At 51.3% G+C, this 15,894-nt stretch overlaps 2 protein-coding genes across 2 annotated transcripts; one reads left to right on the top strand and one right to left on the bottom strand.

Moving 5' to 3' along the window:
• Positions 1–938: 938 nt before the first annotated feature.
• On the top strand, positions 939–4,635 carry LOC120950280 (integrator complex subunit 5). The gene is made up of 5 exons (XM_040368190.2): positions 939–1,075; positions 1,224–1,441; positions 1,511–2,120; positions 2,203–4,019; positions 4,092–4,635. The coding sequence occupies exons 2-5, from the start codon at positions 1,232–1,234 to the stop codon at positions 4,464–4,466; spliced, it is 3,012 nt and encodes a 1,003-aa protein (XP_040224124.2). The 5' UTR covers positions 939–1,075; positions 1,224–1,231; the 3' UTR covers positions 4,467–4,635.
• A 6,435-nt stretch (positions 4,636–11,070) lies between these two features.
• Positions 11,071–15,788, bottom strand: LOC120953454 (serine/threonine-protein kinase stk11). The gene is made up of 6 exons (XM_040373373.2): positions 14,507–15,788; positions 14,020–14,382; positions 13,815–13,951; positions 13,551–13,736; positions 13,325–13,482; positions 11,071–13,241 (listed from the first exon to the last, which is right to left on the bottom strand). Exons 1-6 carry the CDS (start codon positions 15,008–15,010, stop codon positions 12,889–12,891), a joined length of 1,701 nt encoding a protein of 566 aa, XP_040229307.1. The 5' UTR covers positions 15,011–15,788; the 3' UTR covers positions 11,071–12,888.
• Between the last annotated feature and the right edge of the window lie 106 nt (positions 15,789–15,894).

Here is a 15,894-nt window from a genome sequence, read left to right as displayed (position 1 = left end):
AGAACTAGAACGGCGATACGATTGTTTAAATACTAAACTCCAATGTAAACCACCAGCACTGAAGCAAGTGAGATTTGAGTAATGATCGTTGGTGTTGATACCCACGTATCTGACCACACGACCATTCATATAGATTTTTGCTCAGAAAGTTAGAAGACTATATAGGTCATGATAAGATGAAACTTGTCGAAACACATTGCAAGAAAAGGATAGCAATATAATGATGAGTTGTAATACGCGATCTATTGATCAAACCAATGAAGCTGTGGAGCTTTCATTTTTTTTTCTATGGATATTAAATTTTCCAGTCGTTTAAGCTTAATCTATAGCGCTTGGGAAGGTAACGGTGATGACAACGAGCACATTGTCATAACAAAAAACACTATAATTCATGACAAATTTCAAATGATCTCATTGGAAAAACATCAAATAATAAAAATTGGCTAATTTGTACCAAAAGATAAGATACATTTCAAACAAAAATCAAGAATTTGTGATTAAATATATTTTTTGACTCTTTGTCCCTGTTATTCACATATCCGGGTGAGGTCAAGTCCCGGTTTAACAGCAGTGTCCGATAAAATCGCATCGTAAGGGCGTTGTCACCACCCTTACCTATTTGTTATCGCTTTTTAGTAAATGTCAAAAATTGTAACTTTTTGTCAATCTTTGTCAACTTTATTTCCTGGCTGCTCCAGATGGCAAAATATTGACACAAAAATTCTGAATGATTGGTGAACAATTCACCTTCTAGATAAATACACCTTGACCTTGCGCCTTTAAACTGTCAAATACTTTTGAGAAAACTCGATTGCACTGCATCGTTCGATTTGACAGCAACTGTAGACAAAAAGGTTAACAACGTTCACCTTTTTTATTTGAATTATGCCCAGCTAAATGTCACACTGTGCGCATTGATGTTTGACGTTGCTGAACAAGCTTGACGTTTGTCTTCCGCTGGAACAAAACTGCTGCTTTCATAAACATTGGTAGACGGAATTTGTGCAAAAGTTTAATTATAAAGAGACTTTAAACATTTTTACCTTAGTTAAGCGATTCCATTTAAAACGCAAAGGTATTTCGAGTTATTTTCAATGCACATTTAAACTAAATGCCTTTAATACAAACGAATAATTTCCCTTCGTTGGCGTAGCGGCGTTTGTTTACATCGTGTTCTTCCATCCAATCAGCCTACTAACTATTGTTCATTTTACATGCTTTAGATCCAGCCATGATAAAGCAACCGATCCTTGCCGAGCTTCAGTACTTCGTGAAAAGTGTGTCCCTGCTGTACAAGGGAGTTCCGCTGAAGGATACGGGAGCACTGGTAAAAAGTGCCCTACACCTGCTGGAGGATCTTCCCTCGACGAGAGATGCGGTGTTTGATTATTTCACGCTCGTGTTCAACAATGCCGTTAAAGTGTACATGCTTAGTGCTGAGGTGTGGCGTAAAATCATCCATTCTCATTGCCAAAACAACTGACGTACGTTGATTTTTGTCTTTTTGCAGAAAAACCTTCCCGATCCCTCGGTAGACGATGAAGCGGTGCAGGAAATACACGAAGCCCTCGAGCGACTGGTAACGGTCGGCCCAACCGCCTGGTGTCCCGTGATATCGTCCTGGTGCTTGAAACTCCTGGGCGAGGTGTGCAAAAAGCACTGCCGTCGCCGACCACCGGACATTCGCGGAGCGTGCAACCTATGGCTGAGCTGTAGTGCCATCCGCTACCTGCTCAGCCTCAGTGCGTTGTGCTTTGAGAAGCTGGACCAGCGCGAAATGGACGAGTGCATCAACGAGATGCTAGTGATCTACGGTACGCACACACCGTTCTTCGACTGGGTGGTGGCCCGACTGGGCGGTTGCTTTCCGCTCCGGGTAATGTCGAGCATGCTGTCGATGGGAGTGGCCCGCTTTACCGGTGACTTCGATCAGCCGTCCGAGTCGGAGGTGGAGGTGCTAAGTTATCTCGGGCTGGCGCACGAAAGCGATTTGCGGAAAGCTCTGAAATCGACGCTGGAACACGTGGCTTCGTACAAGCAACCGATACCATATCTACTAATGCTAGCCAAAGCTTCCGAAACGATCTCGCAAGCGCTGGTGGCCGTATTTCTGGAGCTTCGTAAGTATGCCGATACGTTCGCGCATTATGCATGAAGAATTGCATTTTTTACACTTATTATGGACTTTCCTTTGTCTTGCAGATGACGAAAATCGATTACCAACCCTTACGGTGCTGCCGAAAAACTGGCCCGCCAATATTGGCCTACCCTACGTGCTACACACCGTGGCCGGCCTACTGCTAAAGATGAAAAAGCACGCCATCCGGGTGACGCTGATACTTGCGAAAATGTCCACCCAGCACAGCTGGTGCCAGGAGCTGCTGGAAATGATGTTCATCGAGCTGGAAACGCTCGTGCTGGACAAGCATACTGCGGCCCTGCTAGAGGACATCATACGCGACGGAATGCGAGAAATGCTATGGAGCAGCTGTACCTCCGACGTTCCCTACCTGCAGCAAGTCGCGGTACGATTAATTCTGCTGGCCAGCTTCAAATCCAACTCCGTGTTTCACCAAACAATCGTTTACCTTCTGTCGGTGAGCGAACCGGCAATGGCTGTCAGCACCAAACCGCACCTAAATGCCCTCGTCCGTGTGCTGGGCGGTCCGCATGGCACGGTGGACGTGCCGAAGGTAAAGCCCGCGTTCGAAACGGCCTTCGAAAAGATACTGATCAGTCCGTGCAAGCGGGTAGAGTGTTGGAACATTCTGCACAACCTGGTGGAACTGTTGAAACTGGAACGCACGGCCATCCTCGGCAGCACGCTGCGCAAAGTGAACTGCACCGGCATAATGCACGAGCTGCTCGATCGGGTGCTAAAGATATGGGAAAATTTCATGAGCCGAGAAAGGCAGGACGACACGCAAGGAGGTGGGTGTACGGTCAGGGCGACGCAGGAAGTGCAGGAAAACGCGAACGAACCGGGCAAAAGAGTAAAAAACGAACGACCGGAACCTATGGAAACGGATGAGCAGCACCGGCTGGGCACTGGCAGCCGAACAGTAACGTACAAAGACCTCATCCACGAAACGGTAAGACTGATCGAGTGTATGGATCTCGGCAAGAGCGTCACGATCGGAACCGCCCAAACGCTGAAGCTGTCCCAGCTGCTGGTGAAATATTTTTTCTACTGCCTTAAGCTGTCCACCGCCGGCACGAGCGTCCCGTCCGGCACCGTTCCGGAATCGCTCGACGAGTCGCTGAACCGGGTGTACAGCCTGCTGTCCAAGCACTGCGGCCACCGAAAAGCCGCCCGCACCGCTGCCCTGCGCGAGCTGCTCGAGGGGGCACTGTTCCTGTACGGCGATCTATTTGGTTCGCAGGCGGAATCGCAAGCGTACAGCTTCGACAAGCCGGATGATCTGCTGATACGGCTCAACCAGAAGCAGGGCATCGCGCTCAACGCCTCCCGGGCGACGGTGCTGCACGCGGGCATCATCGGCCAGGGGCCGAAGATACCGAGCAAAAAGGCGGTCGGGCCGGCGTCCGAGATGCAGAACCATCTGCTGAACGCGATCGTCGCCTGCTGCCAGGACGTGAACGACCACCAGGCCACGATCGATGGGTTTAGCTACGTGTCGCTGCTGCTGGTGGAGATGATCTCGCCGGACGTGATGTACAACGGGCTGCCGTGGCCGGAGGAGGACTTCATACGCGTCACGATGGAGCGCGACCTGCAGATACAGCGCACCTTTCGGCATTCGCCGATCCTCTGGTCGATTCTGGGCCTGGTAGCGTGCTACCGGCCATCGCTCTGCTACTGCTCGGTCTTGCTCCGAGCGCTCTGCGCCTCCGCCCTGCACCAGTGGCGCTCGAAGACGGCGGAAACGCTGAACGGCCAGAAGACGGACCTGCTGTACATGACGACGAAGCTGCTCGAGCTGATGGCACTGGCCCAGCTGCTACCGCCACCGCTTAGCTATCTGCACATTGTGCTGGAGTACTTCGACGGACCGGAGGTAAGCATGCGTCAAATAACGGTCTCTGTTTTACTGTACAGTGGCTAATTTGAGTTAATTTTTTTGCCGTAGATCGCTTACGTGCTGAAGGAATGCGTGTGGAACTACATGAAGGATCACGTCCCCTCGCCCGTGCTGTTTGTGTGCGATCCGACCGGGTTCCATTGGCGCGATCCGCTGACGTCGCGACCACCGCTCCAGTACACCAACCCGCTGCGCAACACCATGCAAAAGAAGCTCACCAAGGTGGGCCATCTGTACCATCAGATGTTTGTGGGGCCGGAACTGCGCAATCCCAGTGCCAGTAACAGCGGCCAACCAACGCAGCAACCGCTGGTGCAGGGGTACATAGTGGGCGGAAGTGGCGCTGGAGACCAGGGACCAAAAGCGGGACCGAGCGGGGGCTTTGCTGCGCATGCATTAGGACCGGGACAGGAACCGCTGTAACGGTAGAAAGGTTTCAATCGAGCAATGCAGATGTAAAAGTACAATTAAAATGTAACAATTCTTAACTTGCTTGTGCCTTTTGCGAATGGTTGTGTCTTGGTTCTGCTCATTCTAACCGTAGAGCATCCATCAGGATAGAATTTCAATACACACATGCTCTTCCCGGAAACCTACACTTTGTTGATATAACACTAATGTACTATTACATTCCGTGCTGGTCTGGTGGTACAGTCGTCAACTCGTACGACTTTAACAACACGCCCGTTTAACATGGGTTCAAGGCCCCCGAATGGAACGTACCCCCCCCCCCCCCCCACGTAGGACTGACTTTCCTGCTATGTGTAATCAGTAAGTCACTGAAAGCCAAGCTCACTCACTAGTGGTACAGGCAGACTTTGTCCCGACAATGATTGTTGTGCCCAAATGAAGAAGACTATTGGATATATTTAAAAGAAAAGAAAACAGAATCAAATTCCACAATACTACCCTCCTACTACGCCATCGTTAAAATAGTTTTTCAAACTGCTCCTTAAACGCTCTAATAGCTTCCTCCAGCCGTTGGGTTTTCTCCTCCAGAGAGCGCTTCTGTTCGAGCAGCAGCTGGAGTAGCCGCTTTACCGCCACTGCTTCCGACTCACCGTCCGGATGGTCCACCATCATCCCGGGCGGTATACTCACATCGTCGTCCTTCATCATTTCCAGCATTGTGCGATGCAATCGGCTTATGTTGCACAGTTTATCCTCACACCATCGCTCGCTGGCCGCCAGCTCGGTGCATATCCGCTTGATGCTCATTAGCCGGGCTTCAATGTCAAACTGTTCCAGCGGTCGTATTTTACTGCCACTGCTTCCCTCCATGGTGGGAGCGTGTGGTACGCTAGAAATAGGGATTTTATAATTATTAACATGCTCTTTTTTTTAGTTTCGCAAACCTGTTTTGTACTACCTTGATTGAACGTTGTGGATTCCGTTGGCCTGCTGTGACGCTGACAGCTTGTTTGAAAAGGACTTGAAACCCCTAGTTAACTAGATGGACCAAACTAGGCATGTGTAAAATGAACGAGAATCGCACCGTTCGAACAGTTCGATAAAGTGAACGAACGAACGAGATTCTTTACAAAAAGAACGACCAGGACTTTTGGAAGAAACTGACTACACCGAACGCGTTCGAACGTTCCGTCAGTGTTCGACGGCACACATAAATGTGGTAATGAAACGTGCAAAATCATATTGCTTTCTCGCTCTTTCTCGCACCGTGCGAACGGGTCGTCAGAGATCAAAATGTACCCTGTTGGTGTTGAAATCGTACCCATACAACTCAATTCCTCGAACGCCGTCGAATTTGTCCAGCAGTGTTCGATACGTGTGCTGTTGGTGTGGAAATCGTATCTATACGACTGAATTCATCGAACGCGTTCGAACTGGTGTTCGATCTGTGTTCTGTTGGTGTATAAATCGTACCTACACTAGTGATGGGTAGCCGGAATCGCACCCACGGCTCGGAATCGCTTCCGAGCAATGCTACTCCGGCTCCGATTCCGAAAAATTCAAACCGTCGATTCCGCCCGGAGCCGTCGGAGCCGTCCGGAGCCGTCGGAGCCGTCCGGAGCCGTCTGGAGCCGTCCGGAGCCGTCGGAGCCGTGCGGAGCCGTCCGGAGCCGTCCGGAGCCGTCCGGAGCCGCTAGTCGGCAGCCGGAGCCGTCGGAGCCGTCGGAGTCGTCGGAGCCGTCCGGAGCCGTCGGAGCCGTCGGAACCGTCCGGAGCCGTCGGAGCCGTCCGGAGCCGTCGGAGCCGTCCGGAGCCGTCCGGAGCCGCTAGTCGGCAGCTGGAGCCGTCGGAGCCGTCGGAACCGTCCGGAGCCGTCGGAGCCGTCCGGAGCCGTCCGGAGCCGTCGGAGCCGTCCGGAGCCGTCCGGAGCCGTCCGGAGCCGTCCGGAGCCGTCCGGAGCCGTCCGGAGCCGCTAGTCGGCAGCCGGAGCCGTCGGAGCCGTCGGAGCCGTCGGAGCCGTCCGGAGCCGTCGAAGTCGTTGTAATAGTCGAAAGTCTTCTGAAGCGCATTAATTTCCCGATATCAGCGATGATTTCATTTTAAAAAAACAGCTTACGAGTAAAAAAATAGTCGTCTTCATTTATTGCTCTGAAGTTTTTTTGTATTTTTTTTAAACAATAAAGTCAAAAACAATTGTTTGCTCCGTATATACAGGGAAAAACTATGAATCAAACTATTATTGATCTTTATTTTCATAAAAGATGGACGGATGATTGATAGTTATATTCTTTGTCTTGTCCATGTGCCATCATGTTATTCGGTAAAAAACAAGTGCGGCCTAAACCATACACGTTAGTCAATGTAAACAACCGTGCAAAACTGCCATAATTACACTCGACTGCCTCGTTCGTATTTTATCAAACCCACCTCCCGTCATAGTTCTATTGCTCCTTGACCTCCTAATTTGATTCATTTTTTTTCCTATGTATATATACGTAGCCGGTCTCGTAGTACAGTCGTCAACTCGTACGACTTAACAACATGCCCGTCATGGGTTCAATCCCCAAATAGACCGCGCCGCCATACGTGGGACTGACTATCCTGCTATGGGGGGGAATCAATTAGTCACTGAAAGCCAAGCCCACAAGTGGGTACAGGCAGGCCTTGACCGACATGAGCTGTTGAGCCAAAGAAGAAGAAGATATATACGGAGCAAACAATTATTTTTGGCTTTATTTTTGAAAAAAAAAAAACACACAAAAAAACTTCATATCAATAAATGAAGAAGACTCTTTTTTTACTCGTAAGCTGTTTTTTACAATAAAATTATCACTAATATCGGGAAATTAATGCGCTTCAGAATGCTTCCGACTATTACAACTACTCCGACGGCTCCGACGGCTCCGGACGGCTCCAACGGCTCCAACGGCTCCGACGGCTCCGCCGGTTCCGGACGGCTCCGGCTGGCTCCGGACGGCTCCAACGGCTCCAACGGCTCCAACGGCTCCGACGGCTCCGACGGCTCCGACGGCTCCGGACGGCTCCGACGGCTCCGGACGGCTCCGGCTGCCGACTAGCGGCTCCGGACGGCTCCGGACGGCTCCGGACGGCTCCGGACGGCTCCGGACGGCTCCGACGGCTCCGGACGGCTCCGACGGCTCCGGACGGCTCCAACGGCTCCAACGGCTCCGACGGCTCCGCCGGTTCCGGACGGCTCCGGCTGGCTCCGGACGGCTCCAACGGCTCCAACGGCTCCAACGGCTCCGACGGCTCCGACGGCTCCGACGGCTCCGGACGGCTCCGACGGCTCCGGACGGCTCCGGCTGCCGACTAGCGGCTCCGGACGGCTCCGGACGGCTCCGGACGGCTCCGGACGGCTCCGGACGGCTCCGACGGCTCCGGACGGCTCCGACGGCTCCGGACGGCTCCGACGGCTCCGACGGCTCCGACGGCTCCGACCGGCTCCGGCTGCCGACTAGTGATGGGTAAATTCAACAAAAATCCGGAATCGCTTCCGAATGACTCCGCCAAAATTGGAAGCGGTTCCGGAAGGTAGGTGCAAAACTCCGACCTCGGAGCCGTCTGGAGCCGTCTGGAGCCGTTCGGAGCCGTTCGGAGCCGTCCGGAGCCGTCGGAGCCGTCCGGAGCCGCTAGTCGGCAGCCGGAGCCGTCCGGAGCCGTCGGAGCCGTCCGGAGCCGTTGGAGCCGTCGGAGCCGTCCGGAGCCGTCGGAGCCGTCCGGAGCCGTCGGAGCAGTCCGGAGCCGCTAGTCGGCAGCCGGAGCCGTCCGGAGCCGTCGGAGCCGTCCGGAGCCGGCGGAGCCGTCGGAGCCATTGGAGCCGTTGGAGCCGTTGGAGCCGTCGGAGCCGTCCGGAGCCGTCGGAGCCGTCGGAGTAGTTGTAATAGTCGGAAGCATTCTGAAGCGCATTAATTTCCCGATATTAGTAATAATTTTATTGTAAAAAACAGCTTACGAGTAAAAAAAGAGTCTTCTTCATTTATTGGTATGAAGTTTTTTGTGTGTTTTTTTTTCAAAAATAAAGCCAAAAATAATTGTTTGCTCCGTATATATATATAGGAAAAAAATGAATCAAATTAGGAGGTCAAGGAGCAATAGAACTATGACGGGAGGTGGGTTTGATAAAATACGAAACAACGAGGCAGACGAGTGTAATTATGGAAGTTTTGCCACCGACAAACCGACGTGACACTGGCGTTACAAAAGTGTCCCACACGAAAGTACTGTCATTTACCAGTGAGGCGATCACTTCTGTCAAAGTAAGCTCTGTTCACTGCTGCTTCGATGTTAACAACTTTTCTAAATACAAATTGCCAAGGAAGTGTGAGGCACGATTTTGTGAAAATTATTGGACAAAACACCCAGAAAAATCATTTTATAAGTTTCCAAATCAATGCAAAAGATTTGAGAAGTACATAAAACAATACGCATTGGAATTTGCGAAGAAAAACAAAAAGGAGATTTAGCAGTTTCTTCTCTGTGTCAGTGTAGTAAGCGAATCATTATAGAGATGGCGCTAGTGTTTAACGTATTTTCATTTGAAATAAGGAAACAACTTTTGAAGCACTTTTTATGCGAAGTGTCACGTCGGTTTGTCGGTGGTTTTGCACGGTTGTTTACATCGACTAACGTGTATGGTTTAGGCCGCACTTGTTTTTTACCGAATAACATGATGCCACATGGACAAGACAAAGAATATCTACTATCATCAGAATCTAATAACTATCAATCATCCGTCCATCTTTTATGAAAATAAAGATCAATAATAGTTTGATTCATAGTTTTTCCCTAAATATACGGAGCAAACAATTGTTTTTGACTTTATTGTTTAAAAAAAAATACAAAAAAACTTCAGAGCAATAAATGAAGAAGACTATTTTTTTACTCGTAAGCTGTTTTTTTTTAAATGAAATCATCGCTGATATCGGGAAATTAAAGCGCTTCAGAAGACTTCCGACTATTACAACGACTCCGACGGTTCGAACTGGCTCCGTCGGCTTCGACGGCACTGACGGCCCCAACGTCTCCAACCGGTTCCGTTGGCTCCAACGACTACGACGGCTCCGTCGGCTCCAACGACTACGACGGTTCCGACCGGCTGCGGACGGCTCCGTCGGCTCCGTCGGCTCCGGACGGCTCCAACCGGCTCCGCCGGCTCCAACTGCTACGACGGCTCCGACCGGCTCCAGCTGCCGACTAGCGGCTCCGACGGCTCCAACGGCTCCGACGGCTCCAACGGCTCCGACGGCTCCAGCTGGCGACTAGCGGCTCCGGACGGCTCCGGACGGCTCCGACGGCTCCGGACGGCTCCGACGGCTCCGAACGGCTCTGACGGCTCCTACGATTCCGAACAGCTCCAACGGCTCCAACGGCTCCAACGGCTCCAACGGCTCCAACGGCTCCAACGGCTCCGACGGCTCCGGACGGCTCCGACGGCTCCGACGGCTCCAGCTGCCGACTAGCGGCTCCGGACGGCTCCGGACGGCTCCGGACGGCTCCGGACGGCTCCGGACGGCTCCGGACGGCTCCGACGGCTCCGGACGGCTCCGACGGCTCCGGACAGCTCCGACGGCTCCGGACGGCTCCGGACGGCTCCGGGCGGAATCGACGATTTGAATTTTTCGGAATCGGAGCCGGAGTAGCAATGCTCGGAAGCGATTCCGAGCCGTGGGTGCGATTCCGGTTACCCATCACTACTGCCGACTAGCGGCTCCGGACGGCTCCGAACGGCTCCGGACGGCTCCGAGGTCGGAGTTTCGCACCTACCTTCCGGAATCGCTTCCAATTTTGGCGGAGTCATCCGGAAGCGATTCCGGATTTTTGTTGAATTTACCCATCACTAACCTACACAACTGAATTCATCGAACGCGTTCGAACTGGTGTTCGATCTGTGTTCTGTTGGTGTATAAATCGTACCTACACAATTGAATTCATCGAACGCGTTCGAACTGGTGTTCGATCTGTGTTCTGTTGGTGTATAAATCGTACCTACACAACTGAATTCATCGAACGCGTTCGAACTGGTGTTCGATCTGTGTTCTGTTGGCATGGAAATTATACCTATACAATTCAATAGATCGAGCCCGTTCAAACGGATTACTCATTGTTCGCGAATGAACTGAACTGAATTGATTGCGCTCATCATGTTGATCCATATTTAAGTAGTTTTTTTTAAATAGAATCCTTAAGTGTGTATAAGGCATGGGGTACAATATATGCAGGAGACATTTTTGCTCGTATTAGTTTTTTACATGCTAGTTTTTGGTCGGTTTTGCGATGGATTGTGTTGACCAGACAGCCGAGTGTTTAATGTTTTTAAATGATTGGTTTCAACCGCAGAATGAGTACTTCTTTGGCTACAGTATGCGTCTATGGTGGGTAAATGAAAAAGATAACGAGCGTTCTTTGTGAATAAAAACCTCATGAAACAAAGAACGAAAGAATCGTCGTTCGCGTTCGGTTCTTTTTGGTGAGCGAACTAGTTCGTTCGCGTTCGGTGAAAAGAATCGTTTTGCCCATGCCTAGACCAAACCAACACACACGCATGCTCTAGCAAACAAACGATAAAACACCAAACGGCAATACGGTGGACAAACTATTTTCTCTCTTACACACAAACGATTGTTTTTATTTTCAAGACATTTTTCAATTCTGTTTCTTTAATGATAGTTTATATTTAAAAAAAACTATATCGTCCTCTCTCTCTCTCTCGCGCTCTCTATTAGTGTCGTGTGTGTGTGTGTGATCTCACCACGTTTTGTGGATGTGTTTGTTTGTGGGTCGCTTAAGCAGGCTTAGGCTTAACAAATTGCTTGCTCTGCTTGCTCTTAACGGCGCATCAATTCCGGACACATCGATCAACTTTGTCCTGTGTATGCAACTGCGAACTAAACTACGAACATGTTGCTGGTTTTTGCTATATGGCAATGAGGCTTTCTGTGTATGTGTCTGTGTGTGTGTGTGTGTGCATCTTTACAGCACGTGCTCTGTCTACATGGCGCTAACAGTGAGCCCGGCTCTCTTGCTGGAGCAAAACGCTTTAATTTGTAATGTATATTTTCCGCGCCGGCGTATCGGACGTGTAAAGCCCACCAACAACAAACGTAAGGCAATTAGCCCATGCGTGGCGTTTTCTACTTTTTCTCGTGCTTGTGTGTTCGTCTCTGTGGCTCATTATGGCAAGGAAGACTGGTTTTGGATGCAAAATATGCAATGCGATAGTTGCATGCTGCTACCGAAATGCGTAACGCTTTTTTGATCGATTCACTTCGCATAAATTACAAACTGTACTAGGCCCCCCGCTCTCTTCGTGCTCCCATTTCCCCCCCTTCCTTCACACTTCCTTAGTTCAGAATCACTTTCTACGAGAGAACATGTCTGTTGCGCTGTACCCACCCGAAATGATTTCTTACCGTGACTAGGAAACTTCGACCGCGGGTCGATTTACATCGCTGTTAACGGTTCGGCCATTCTCGAACATTCCTATCCCATTATTATTATCTATAATAATAGCTCTCTGCTAGATGACTGAGAAACTGAGGGCTTATGCTACTGCCACATCACATAAGCAGTGGAGTGGGCCAGCGGCGGGAGGATCGATCGTCAAGATGCCGCCTGAGATTGATACGCAAACGAATCCGACAGTGCGCAGCACCACCGTGCCAACTCCATCGCAAAAGGCAAGACACAATCGCTGTGGTACAGCAGCTATTGGCAAAGCAAACTGTACAACTTTACACCTGCAGTGAAGCAATAATGGATTGCTGAATCGCTTTGGTTACAATATAGAATTGGAGAGAAATGAAACAAAAGAAAATCTTAATACACTTTAACGCAGCTATGAGCAGCCGAAGCATACTGTTGCGAGCACATGCGACTTGCGGATGGTACGAGGACACGCTCGAGGGTAGGAATTTAAACGGAAAACTGATGCGAACATCTACCGCTTTGCAATCTAACTACTATACACAGCTTGAAAACGCAAAATGATGCATTAATTGTATTGTTGGGAGATTTTTTGTTTGACTGTGGAATTCAAAAAATACACTAGCTACTTGAAACGTGATCGGCAAATTCACGCATCATTCACGCTTCGCAAACAATCCTCCCTGCGCACACATCCCTGCGTGATTGCATCCTGCGCACCGTTGGGTTGCGCACGCACCCGGATGCCTAACGAAACCTGAGTTAAAATAATAATTTCTTGCATTGATTCACTTTTAATTTTTTGCTCTTCCGATCCTGCCGCGTCGCGTCTCGGCGTCATCTGAGGTCTGTGTCGTCCTGGTTTACCACCGGCTTAGCTTATTCAAAAGTAAAACTTAGTAATGATACGAACAGAATGAACAAAAACATATACAACATCTATCCACCACCGCTTACTGCACACCTCCAACCCCTCGGGGCGGGGGAGTATTCAGGACTGCCGGCAATGGGGCCACTTGCGCCAAGATATGCACGAGACAGTTTTGCGCGAGCGCCGCTTGCCGCTGCTGCTGCTGCTGTTGGCCGTCGTGGCCGGGCAGCTGGTGCCGATCATGTGCCGGATGCTCGGCTTCGGCGACAGCGAGAAGCTGCGGGACGGACGCTTCTCGACCGTCGAACGACCGCTGCCACTGTTCGGCTGGTTGTAGTAGGCACGCCTTAGGCCCGTCTCGCTCCCCTGGTCGTCGGTGTGAAACGACAGGGAGTCCATGGTCGGTGCGGGCAGGTAGGCACGGTCGTACAGTCCACCCTCAGTGTACGAATCGTACTGTTGCCGTGCCATTTCTAACACAAAAAAAAAGAAAAAAAAGTAAACAAAAACACATGAGATGAAACGAACACTGGCAAACGGCGAAGCAGACGCGCACCATTAATGTCGTGCTCGGTGTAGTACGGCATGTCACGATCGTTTCCATAGTGATGAGCTATCAGGTAAGGCAGCACGGTGGAACATCTATTCCAATCGCCTTTCAACGGTGGTATCGGTACGAGGGGGCTGGTCGCATCCGGTGCAAACTGGAACCATCTAAAAACAACAAAAAAGGGAATTAACGGCTTCAAAATTAACGGGATCAAATAAAAGTGCGCCCCTACTCATGGTGCCGGATCTGCTGCAGGGTGAAGCGTCTTCGGGGATCCGCCTGCAGTATGTTCACGAGCAAGTCGGCCAGCCGCGGCTCTAACCATTCCGGCGGATTCCATTCACATTTGCCTATGTTTTCTAACAGTTTATAAATATTATCACCTTCGAACGGATACAATCCGGTAGTTATATTGTACCTGCGTGGGAAAACGGAAGCAAGCATTAGCCATCGACGTACCAATACGGGGCGGTCGCATTCATCAACCAATACTCACAGTGTAACGCCCGTGCTCCAGATATCAACTTTAAATCCTGAGAATACCTCGTGTCCGTTCGCTATTTCCGGTGGCTGAAAGGCGGGCGAACCTTGCCCGGTCGTGCATTCGTCCGTGGGTGCGAAAGTGTCCAGTGCCTGTGCCGGCGGAAGCAAAAACCTGAGATTGGAAAATGGTAACTAGGGCACCCCACAAACGTACTGACCTCCGCCACACCAAAGTCGGAAATCTTCAGCGTGTGGTCCAGCGTTAGCAGCAGATTGCCCGGCTTAATGTCCTTGTGTATGATGCCGCGACCGTGCAGATACTCCAGCCCGTCCAGCAGCTGGACGAAGTAGTCGTGCGCCTGGTGTATCGGTAGCCGCTTGTCCGGCACCGAGTCCAGCATCTCCTGCAACCCCCCGACGCAGTACTCCATGATCAGATACATCTTCTGCTTCTGCTCGTTGTACAGCACGTCCAGCAGCTCGATCACGTTCCGGTGCTGCAGCTTGCGCAGCAGCTTGATCTCGCTCCGCACATTCTGCTCGCCATTTGGAATGCGTCGTAGTTTGCGTTTGGTGAGTATCTGCACAATCCGATCGAAAAGGAAACGACACTCGGTGAGCATGGGAAAGACCTTGGGCTCGAGCTCGAACCGCACCTTCCCCCCGTGGGAGGGTAGAAAATCGATCCGCAGTGTTACGTCTTACCTTCACCGCCCGTCGATTAAGCGTTTCGGAATCGAGCACCTCCTTCACCTTGCCGTAGCTTCCCTCGCCAAGCACGTCCCCCATCACGTACTTGCCGACCAGCTTGCACTTTTTCTTCTTCTCCTGGTAGATGATGTCCGAGCTGTCCACCCGGTTGAAGACCGTGCCACCACCGGTGGGGTCGAGCGATTCGAGCGGCAGATCCAACCGCTCCAGCTCATCGTCGTCGTTGATCCACTCCACCGCCGACTGCGTGTTGCACGTCCTGTACACCTCCTCCAGGTCGTCCTCCAGGCTGTCGGACGGCTGCAACCGACCGTCCGGCGGCGGCTCATCGCAGGCAAACGCGAACCGATCCTGCCCGTGCGCCTGCTCCTCGTCCTCGTCGCTGCCGTGCGCATCGTTCACGCACGAGCCGTTGTTGTTGTGGGTTGCGCTCGTCGGCTTGCTACGGTGGCCACCATCGTTTGAGTACGGTATTGCCGCTGGGAAGCTGCTGTTCATTGCTTGCACCGTGTCAGCGAGGAAGTGGAAAGGGAGGCCGAAGGTTGCGAGGTTGGAAGCAAGCGCGCAGGAGAGGGTGGCTTGCCGAACGTAACACTTGCTAATCTTCTACCGCGTCTACCGCGCCTCCTCCTGTGCTTTTGAATGTGTGTGTGTGTGTGTGGTGTGTTAATAGGGGCAAAGATGAGGGGTGTGCGTTGCTGTGTACGTGCCTGGACGGCGACGTGCTGAGAGGAAGGATGTTAGAAAAGATCGCCCAACCAGTCACAACCAATGTACGCGCAGCGCACCGAAAAAGGATCGGCCGTGCAGTCGGGCGCGCAATCGGTGCGACGAGCCGTCGGTGTGGGGCCAATCATTAAGAACGGTAAGCCCGGAAGGCCACTTCGCACACGCCCTGTCGCGAACGAGCGAACAAACAGACACAAACAAACACACACACACACGGCGGCGAACGGAAGCTTCTACGCCCTTGTCCCCCCCCGGACACGGTGGTGTAACAACCACTTCGCTTCGGGAATGTGTCCTTGTGTCCGCGATGCTGGGTCACCACATATACACAACACACGCGACTGCCTGCTAGCCTCACATATTCGGCCACCAGTTCCCCCGGGGGATTTACGCTTCGCCTCAGCTGGCCCAGGGAAAGGGGGATGGCCGGACGCGCACGCACACGTGAATTACCAGTTGCACCCAAGGCCGGAAGAGGCCAGCCGAAAAAGGAACTACGGAACGTGCAAATTTAACCTTTTGTTATTTTGTTTAGCAAAAAACTAATCACAACTAATTGACGTTTGATTTGCTTTTTTTTCGGTGCATTTGACAAACGTTCTAGACAGCCAGAAAAACACACACCGATTACTGCGAAAAGGTACGCTGTCACT

Source organism: Anopheles coluzzii, chromosome 2 (genome assembly GCF_943734685.1).
Source record: "Anopheles coluzzii chromosome 2, AcolN3, whole genome shotgun sequence".
NCBI lineage: Eukaryota > Metazoa > Arthropoda > Insecta > Diptera > Culicidae > Anopheles > Anopheles coluzzii.
Note: the sequence above shows the minus strand (reverse complement) of the source record. Positions and strands in the feature narration are given on the sequence as shown.

What these genes read in the sequence shown, in the direction of transcription:
- LOC120950280 (XM_040368190.2), top strand. Translation starts at nt 1,232, where the DNA reads ATGATAAAGCAACCGATCCTTGCCGAGCTTCAGTACTTCGTGAAAAGT. An exon ending in GGCCGTATTTCTGGAGCTTC is followed by an intron (nt 2,121 to 2,202) that starts GTAAGTATGCCG and finishes TTTGTCTTGCAG; the next exon opens with ATGACGAAAATCGATTACCA. An exon ending in AGTACTTCGACGGACCGGAG is followed by an intron (nt 4,020 to 4,091) that starts GTAAGCATGCGT and finishes TTTTTGCCGTAG; the next exon opens with ATCGCTTACGTGCTGAAGGA.
- LOC120953454 (XM_040373373.2), bottom strand. Translation starts at nt 15,010, where the DNA reads ATGAACAGCAGCTTCCCAGCGGCAATACCGTACTCAAACGATGGTGGC. An exon ending in CCGACTTTGGTGTGGCGGAG is followed by an intron (nt 13,952 to 14,019) that starts GTCAGTACGTTT and finishes CCGCCGGCACAG; the next exon opens with GCACTGGACACTTTCGCACC. An exon ending in TGGAGCACGGGCGTTACACT is followed by an intron (nt 13,737 to 13,814) that starts GTGAGTATTGGT and finishes TTTCCCACGCAG; the next exon opens with GTACAATATAACTACCGGAT.